Source organism: Centruroides sculpturatus, unplaced genomic scaffold, assembly GCF_000671375.1.
Source record: "Centruroides sculpturatus isolate CEXI.00-Female unplaced genomic scaffold, Cexi_2.0 scaffold75, whole genome shotgun sequence".
NCBI classification, from domain to species: domain Eukaryota; kingdom Metazoa; phylum Arthropoda; class Arachnida; order Scorpiones; family Buthidae; genus Centruroides; species Centruroides sculpturatus.
In genome coordinates this window covers 960,077-970,033 of record NW_019384342.1, presented here as the reverse complement: position 1 = coordinate 970,033, position 9,957 = coordinate 960,077, and the positions used below count along the sequence as shown (strand labels likewise).

Sequence of the window (9,957 nt, the reverse complement as noted above, 5' to 3'; positions counted from 1 at the left end):
GGAATGCAAATATTTTCTTAGCTTTTAGGCAAAAATAATAAATATGAAATGTAAATTGCATGGTAATTTTAGTCACAGAAAAAATCGACAAATATAAATTTCGATTAATTAAGTATTTAATTTATAAATATTTTGTCACATTCACAACCAAAATGCCACCCTTTAGATATGCCGCCCCTGACAAATGTCCAGATTGTCTGCCCCTAGAGGCCTATATATATAACCCATTCAACGGGCCCTGGTGACGTATCTTATGTAAATGTTTATTACATATACAACAGATGTTTCTGTACAGATACATTTTCCATGTCTAGAATCTTTCAGAGTAGACCACACACAAAGTAGCAATAGAGCAAACTAAAAAAATATCAATTAGGCCTATTGTACTTCTCAACTTTTAAGACAGTTTCGAAACAAAGCAGTATGAAAACTTCATTCTACATCTATCTAATAATATAATACACGAGTAAATATAAGTTTGGGTAGTTGTGTTTGTGGCATTTGACAAAATGCAAATCTATATATATAACCCATTCAATGGGTGTCTGTCCGCGTAACCGTTTGATAACGGACACTAGAGGTGCCCCTATCATGTGTCATATTTCAAACATTCAAATTAACGATTTTAATTTTTATTTAAATTAACAATATAAATTATTATTATTCATTTGGCCCATAAATAATTCAGTATATTTGTAATAGGAATTTATTATTTCAGGGGCTTATATCTCGTGAAGGGTCGCAAGTAGGGGTATGGTTCCTTTGACTTTATTGTTCGCACAGGGGCTACAGTTTGGGGGGGGTCGCCACCTCTTCATTCGGAGAGTAAATCTTACCATTGGGACTTTAACAGAGCTGTACAGCATATTGATAGGAACAAAAGTCAAAGGAACCGTGCCTCATGGAAATTTGTAAATAACGCCCACTAGGGGGCGTCCCAGGCTACTAGTATAAAATAAATGATAGAAATCTCAAGACTGAATAATTTCAAGTACAGGTGTTTTTTTTATGAAGGGGGTTTAAAAAACAAAAATTTTTTCAAACAACAGATATTTTCCCAGGAATGTGAGAAATCCATTGTTTGTGAGATAACAGATTTTTGGAACAACAAATGATTTTCAGTGCCCTGAGCAATCCATTAAAATGATAATTATAATTAATTAAAGTAGAATCTCATCATTAACAATTATATGATGAATTACTTCAATAGTAATTAAAGTAAGAAAATGCCACCAATTTAAACAACATTTACTGTGAGCAAATAATGATTAAAACTGTCTTCACTTATCATTATCAATTGTTAGGAACATTTTGAGGCTCTTAGTGGAAAAAAGACAACATTATCCTCAAATAAATAGATATTTCTTAACTAACTAAAATTCTGATTACAATAAACATAGTTTTATAAGTGAGTAATAGTGTAAGTATTTTGGGACATGCTAATTCTAAAATGACTGATAATAATTAGCATATTCTATTATTTATTTTTATTTTGAATAAAAATGTGTATGTATGGAATATCTGGAAGTGTTAAGCTGGAAGTAATTTCCCTCCACTAATCAATGTGCTACAGAAGGGAACTAATGCATGACTGCAATGTTAGCAATAAAAACCGTAATGATTATGGGCTTAGTTTGCACAGAGTACATTATACTCTGTGCAAACTAAGCCTATAATCATTACGGTTACCATAATTTTGAATTCAGTATTCAGAAACATCCAATTATTAATTAAAGGTTGAAAAATATGATGCTTATCAAAGATGGAGCTAGAAAAAAAAATCTGTTATTCTGAGTTACGGATCCACTAAAAAGAAGTAAAATTACACTGATTTGGCAGGGACCTGGAGAAAAAAAAATCCATTAAAATGACATTCTACTGTAATAATTTCCAAGTTTTATATTTTCTAATTGGTTCTAACATTAAAAAAACACATTAAAACAATAAAAACAGGAATTCCATTAACTTTAGTGTCATCAATTAGTTATTAAGCTTAAAGTAGGGTAGGTTAATGTCATCAGTACAGGTTAGTCCCAAAATGATGACAATAAGCAGCTTATAATATGTATACTTTCAATGGTTTAAATGGTGTTTAAAACCTGTTTACTTAAAAAAAACTGAATAATTGCATAACAATTTTGAAATGAAAGTGGTATACTAGGATACATTATCAGTCACAGTTACACCAATTATGAGTGATCCACAATGGGATTGATCAGCCTAGAGAACAATGTCCCATATTAAATTATGAAATTAGATATAGGATTCTGTCCAAAATAGCAATCCCAAAATTCCAGGAGTTTGGAATAGACATTGCACATTGAAATAAGAGTTACTAAAATTATTTGATTTAATTTAAAAATTCTATGACTAATAGCACTGCCAGCATCTAACATCTATCAGATCCTAGGATATTCTATTAGTAACACAATTTTTGAAAAATTTTTATGAAAAGTCTGAAAATGAAAAACTAGTGTAATATATTATGCTTTTCTTAACAAATCAATGCTGTGATGCTGAACATTTATGCTATTACAAGCAGCAATACTGAAATATGAAGTTTAACATGACATTGAAATTCTCACCTTTAACCTTTCTACATTATAATAATAATAATTTGAATTATATTGGGACCTTGAATAAGTTCTCGCTGCTTTTTCGTGAAAATTAATGCTTTATTTTAAAAAAAGCCGTAAAAAACATGTCACTGAAAGTCCATCGCTAGCCACTACACGCAGGCACATTGTTCTGGCAGCATTTGAATTCCACGTCAGAAAAATAACATCTTTTGAGGCTATCCAAGAATCTATCCATTTTTTGGCATCTTCATAAGAATGGAAGTGCTGCTCAGCCAGGCCATGTGCCATCGATCAGAACAAGTGATAATCGGAAGGGGCAATGTCTGGTGAATACAGTGGGTGGAGTAGGACTTTCCATTTAAGCATTTCCAAGTAGGTTTTCACAGGTTGTGCAACATGTGGCCGAGCATTGTCATGTTGCAAAACCACTTTGTCATGTCTCTGCTTGTATAGCAGCCATTTTTCCTTCAATGCTCAGCTCAAACACATCAATTGTAGTCAATAGCAATCTCCCATGATGATTTCGTTCAGTTTGAGTAGCTCATAATAAACTACACCCAGCTGATCCCACCAGATGCAGAGCAGAAGTTTGAACCATGGATATTTGGCTTTGGTGACGATGTTGATGCATGGCGGGGCTTACCCCACGATCTTCAACTCTTAGGGTTATCGTAGTGTATCCACTTTTCATCACCAGTCACATGATACGATACAAAAAACCTTCCCCTTTCTGCTGTTGAAGCAGCTGTTCTTCACACATGAAAAGACACTGTTCAACATCTCTTGGCTTCAACTCTTATGGCACCCAATTTCCTTGCTTTTGAATCATTCCTAATACTTTCAAATGTTTCAAAACTGTTGTGTAATCAACTCCTAATGATTCTGCAAGTTCAGCTAGCATCTGACATGAATCTTTATGAAGTAATGCCTCCAATTCTTTGTCTTCAAACCTTTTCGGTGTGCCAGAGCATTCTTTATCTTCAACATCAAAACCATTATTTTTGAAGTGTCTAAACTCTTTCTTCTTGTTGTGTCAGAGCATGGTAGCCATGTCTCAACAAGAATTCTGTGTACTTCAGCTGCAGATTTTTTTTTAATAAAATAGTGTAATAAAATTCCCTGCAAAAACTCTTTTTTTTTGGCACAAAACTCAACATGTTTAACACTATGAAAAAAAAGTTGTTTACACTCCAGCGAAATACATATACTGAATTTCAAGCTTCCTTACAGATGCGCCACCATCTTAAACTACACGCATGCAGTTCTGGTAAAGCCATCTGTAGGAAAACAGCGAGAACTTATTCAAGGTCAAAATATTAAAATTATGGAAAATTCCTTAAGATACCATAGCTGATATTTTTGATTTTAGATACAATAGAGCCTCGATTATCCGGATTGTTCAAAATAAACAAAAATTTTACGAATTTGCTGATTTGCACTTGGCGAATTGCAATACTGTTTATGTATGTGATGGAATGCATAACTATTTTTGTTCCAACAACGTCTCACCTGGCACAGTGGTCGTAAACTTTTTAATACATTTTGCATCGTAATAAAAATATAATTTGACATACATATTTATAAATAATTTACATTCAAATTACATCATTTCTATGGCCAAGAGCAGCATAAGGCATGGGTGATGTGGCCCACTGCCTACAGTCTCACAGTAAGAGGAGCCTCATGCTTCAAAGGTTTATGCATTACTGTACTTAAAAGCCATGAACGCAACAAAAAAGTTTACTCGTCATAAAACGATAGTTTGCATTTTTATGAATAAAAATTTGAGTTTCAACTGCTTTTTATTTTATAAAATCTGTCTTCTTGCACCACCAGAGGGCCTTTAAACAACAGGCAGTGTGTTAGTGCTGGTCAGTAGTAATGTAGTCCAAATTTAATACAAACATTTGCTTCTTGAAAATTTCATCACGATTTAAATACAGTGTTTATTTTTAATATTACCGATATGTCATTGAAAAGAAAACATGTTGTATTATCATTAAAAGACAAATTGGATATAATCAATGCTTTGAAACGTGAGTCTGGACGTTCTTTATCTAATAAATATGGTGTTGGAACATCAACGATCTCAGATATAAAAAACAAAGTGAAAAAATTATGAAGTTTACTGATTGTTTAATGTCAGAAGATGGAACATCAGAGCGTAAAGTTATGAAAAAATCAAGAAATGAAGAAGTTGAAGAGTGTTTGTTTATGTGGTTCATACAAAGATCATGTGGCCAGCCAATATATGGTCCATTATTGTGTGAAAAAGCAATATTTTTCAATACAAAATTAAATGGAGATCCCACCTTCAAAGCAAGTTCGGGCTGGGTAGAAAAATTCAAAAGACGACATGGTATCAGGGAACTTGAAGTTCATGGGGAAAAGCTGTCTGCTGACATACCTTCAGCAAACACTTTCATTGACACATTGAAGGAGTTCGTGGAGAAGGAAGGATTTGACGAAGAATTTATTTACAATGCTGACGAGACCGGTTTAAATTGGAAACAACTACCCAACAAATCTTTAGCATCAAGGCGTGAAAATACTGCACCAGAGTACAAAACTAGTAAAGAACGTGTCACCATTATGGTGTGTGCCAATGCAACAGGCAGACACAGACTCCCACTGCTTGTCATTGGGAAATCAAAGAACCCCAGATGCTTTAAAAATATCAGAAGTCTTCCGGTTGAATATGACCATCAGAAAAAAGCCTGGACAAATGAATAAATTTTTAAATGATGGTATGAAAAGCAATTCATTCCAGAAGTGAAAAAATGTCAAAACTCCATAGATAAAAGAGGAAAAACATTATTATTACTAGACAATGCACCGTCCCACCCATCTATAGAATATTTAAACCAGATTGTTAAAATGTTCACGGTAAAATTTCTTCCACCAAATGTCGCATCAGTAATACAACCGATGGATCAGGGTGTGATAGAAACAGTAAAACGCTTGTATAGAAAACAGATGCTTCGACGATTATTGCTAGCAGACGAAAATAACGAAGAAACCAGTTATCAGCTTCCATAAGAAAATAAATTTAAAAGACTGTTGCTACATGGCAGCAGAGAGTTGGAATTCTATAGATGTATCAACTTTGAGAAAATCATGGAATAAAATTTTGAAAAGACCATTAGAAAATTCCAGTAACACAGTAGAAAACACAGTAGAAAGTGGTATAGCAGTGGCGTGCCATGACATTTGATAGTAGGGAAGCTGTGTTTCTGTAAGAAGCCGACTTCCAGGGGCAATCAGATAATGCACGTCACTGATGGTCAAGGGTTAATTCGTATCGTTTGTTCGATAAGCCAGTAAAAACCGTAGATTTCTCTAAATGTATTTTTAATATCACAATTACATTCTTAATTGCTAGCCACAATATAAGGGCTAAAATTATAAATAAAATAATAAAAACTTACTTGGTGAAATAAAAAGTGTGGTGGATGTACAGTACATACCTGGTACAAAATATTCTTCAATTATATTAATATACTTTTAAAGAAAACTATAATTAAATATAGCTTTGTAAAGAAACATACATAAAAATAACATAAAATCTTCTTTACTTTTTAAATCTTAAAACAATCCACTTATTCAAATAGCTCCCTACGAGTGATTAATGGATGGAATCAGCAATGGTACTGGTAGGTGCAAGCACATGGGCTGCCAAATCCCGAGGGTGCTGATATCGGTCAATGCCAAATGTTTCTTTTGTCGCATCACTAGTATACCTCAAAGGACGCAACAGGGTTGTTGTATGTACATTTTAAACATTTCTCACCATAGCTGTAAAAATCTAAATATGTTAAACTTAATAGAATGTCCATCATTTGTTTTAGGACCACGGTCCACGGAAATTTCCAAAATTTACAACTTTTCGGTTACTGTCATTGAACTGGAAAAATTTCTCTCTATTACATCTAATATTACAAAGAAATCAGTCTCCACTGTACTTGGCTAGAGATTGGTTCGGTTAAGCAAAATTTCAGCTCTTTCATCAGGGTTTTGTTTATGTCCCCAATTCCCTAATCGCTTAATTATTTAACTTCTTCTTAAGTAGAAATAAGTCGAAACCGGTTACTTTGTACTCGAATATTTGTAGTCTCAGGAAAAAAATGGAAAGACAAAACAAATTTTTATGACAAATGGATACATAAATCGTAAATTTAAGGAAAATAAATTCTAGAGCTTTTTCTGTACCTCTCTCATTCATTAAATTTAATTGTAAATGGCGCTGCCAAAGTAACAGTTAATTTTTTAACATTATACAAGAATTGTACACATTTTTTTCTACATCCCCTTAAAGATGGGATATACGAAATCATAATATCACTGGTTTAACATTGAAATCCACAAGTAATATAAAATCAGAGAGCGGAATAAAAATATCAAATATTTTAATGGATTTTTTTAAACTCCTGTCAACTATACAGAAATAAAAATGCACACAGAACTATCATAAAAACGTACCAGTAAATTCTTATCGGTTGGGTTAAGTTATAAATCTACTTGTGATTCACATAATGAGGCGAGGGCAGCCAACAGCCCAGAACTGGTCCTGGATAGAATTGGATGCGGTATATGTTTAGCTTCCACCAGCTAAACCGGGTGAGGTTGGTGCTCTGTAGAGCGCATGCGTGAATCTGGCTTTTTGGATGCTGACAATACGAGCACTTCCACTCCGCCACTAATATTCAAATATACAATAGCAATCTTATCTTTTTTTTCACGTGTAGTATAGAAATTTGTAATAAGATACATAATGCAGTTATAATAAAATATTGTGTGATTATTTTCATATAATTAAAATTAATATGTATTTATTTTTTAGAAAATACAAGGGAAGCGGCTTCCACTGCTTCCAATGACGGCACGCCACTGTGGTACAGGAGACATTGCATTAGTAATAACACAAATTTCAATATGTGCTGAATGTAATGAAGAAGATGTAACTGAGTGGTTAAATTGCAATGGATCCTGGATTCCAAATTTTGAATGAAGAGGAAATAATTCAAGAAATATCTGTCTCAGATGAACAAGATCGAGAAGACGAAGAAGAGATTTGCGAAGTAAGAGATATTGGTCCAACACATTCTGAATGTTTAGATGTCGCCATGAAGTGATTTGAGAGCCAAGAAGAGTGTAACTCAGGACAACTTATATGTCTTAAAAATATTCACGATTTAGCAGCTTCAACAAGAATTGCTGGCTTTAAACAAAAATTGGCAATTGGATTTCTTAATAAAAAATAATTTAATAATATTGAAGCTACAGTACATGTCTTTCACTGTCAATTATTATTATTTTCGATTATCCAGATTTTTCCTTATCTGGACTACCTTCCTCCCCAATTAGTCCGGATAATCAAGTATTTGGTCATAACACATTTATAAATGAAGTAGATCATGATATTTAATATTTAATATAAATTTAATAATGATAAAGCCACTGTGCATTTACATTGTATTATTTATAATATAGATGCACAGTGGCTTTTTAATCACTTTATAGATACAAAGAGATTTTTTGGAAATACAGTAGAGCATCAATTATCTGAATCAATTGGGGACCGGGGTTGTTCAGAAAATTGATTTTTCGGATAACCAATTATGTACGAAAAAATATATTAAGCTATCCCATGTTGAAATTCATTCAAATCCTGGCACGTCCTTAAGTACCTTCTCATGGTTGCGCTAGTGCTGCCAGCTAAAATACACACACACCATACAACAAAAATAATATTGGAGTAGCCCAAGACATAGCCAAAGATTGCAGCGCCACAGCACTACCAGAAATTTAAATTTGCCAACTGGAAAGCTTTCAGTTGATTGACATTCAGATAATTGATGCTCTACTGTACAAATATATTATATAAGAAATTATTCCATGCTACTTTCTCTAGTACAGAAAAATTCAAAAAATGCATTAGTATTTTTGAGCTAAACAGCACATCTTTAGAGATAGTACAAAGATGAAATCTGAACAAATCACAAAATTTCAACAGCAAGAATTTGAATGAAATAAAGGTAATTAACCTAAAATTTTACAAGCTGTATTTATAATTAATAAAATTATACCTGTGATAATATTACACTTAATCTTCCTTTGAGCTGGAGCAACTTTTGAAAACTCTCACTCCTGGATGCTAGAAGATGACTAACTGGTGTAAGCAAATCTTCTAATTCTTGGCACTACATAATTAAAAATTTAATTTATAAATTGAAAATAAATTGTTTGCAAATAACAATCTTTCCAAAAACATATTGTTTTAATTTATTGCTTTCTACATTTAAGAATTTAAATAATGAGTTAAAAATGGCAAATAAATTTTCAGAAATGTATTTTTTAAAAGTTTGTTCTTTACAATAAAAATTCAAATTTATTCTTTGCATATGTTAATTCAAAATAAAACACTATTTAAGAAAAGTACATTATTGATTGTTAGTGAACAAATAATTTATTCAAGTAATCAAAATTTTATGATTTATTACTACTAGTTTAATTTTATAAAAAGATAAAGATATATATTGTACATAATTTGTTGTGCAATCCTTTACCAATCCTAAAAATTATAAAGTACTAAAATTAAACATGCAAATTCAGCAAATAGAATAAAATAGAATACAGTCATACCCCGACTTATGCGAACCCGGAGTTACGCGATTTTCAAATCTCGTCGATTCGTCTTTTGTTTGAGCGCCACACAACTCTTGATTATTCACTACCCCCCACACTAATGTTTAGCTTACTGGTTCGGATGTGTCGTGCAGAATCGACACATAGCTACAATTTATTTTGTCTAATTTATTTCTGTTTGTTATATCTACGGAGACTTGAGAGACTCTATGTGATGATTTCTTGTAACCGTGAACGAACCAAAAGGCGAGATAAGATTAACGAGAACATTTATTAGCTTACATACATTTGACTTGGATTTTACACAAAAGGCATCTGCAATCGTGAACAATTGACGAAAAAAGTATACATTTATCAGATAATAAACAAAGACTCATTTTGTAAACAATTTACCTTTTGTATATACAACTGACAAGATTACCTTTCAAATTATAAACAGACTCGATCCCAAGCGGTCTTTTGATAGTCGGACATGCAAAAGAAATGAATAGATGGCGCCTAACTTAAGCGCGGTTTACAATAACGAATATGATTAATATTAACACTCTACTATGTCATCCAAACAAAGTAGAACTGATTCTTCTGCATCAAACAAGAAAAGAAAAACTTTATCTTTGGAATGTAAAGTTAACATTATTAAAGACTTCGATACAAAAATGAAAATTTGTGAATTGGCAAAGAAGTTTGATCTACCGGAATCGACGGTCAGAACAATTATAAAAGGCAAAGAAAA

At 32.6% G+C, this 9,957-nt stretch overlaps 1 protein-coding gene and 1 pseudogene across 1 annotated transcript in view; one reads left to right on the top strand and one right to left on the bottom strand.

The window, feature by feature from the left end:
• LOC111634544 (WD repeat-containing protein 43-like) overlaps positions 1–9,957 on the bottom strand; it is an 87,742-nt gene that overhangs the window by 7,805 nt on the left and 69,980 nt on the right. Inside the window, exon 13 of the mRNA XM_023379342.1 lies at positions 8,666–8,779. Within this exon, the coding sequence (XP_023235110.1) occupies positions 8,666–8,779 (114 nt within the window). The remainder of the gene's footprint in view (positions 1–8,665; positions 8,780–9,957) is intronic.
• On the top strand, positions 4,220–5,610 carry LOC111634620 (annotated as a pseudogene).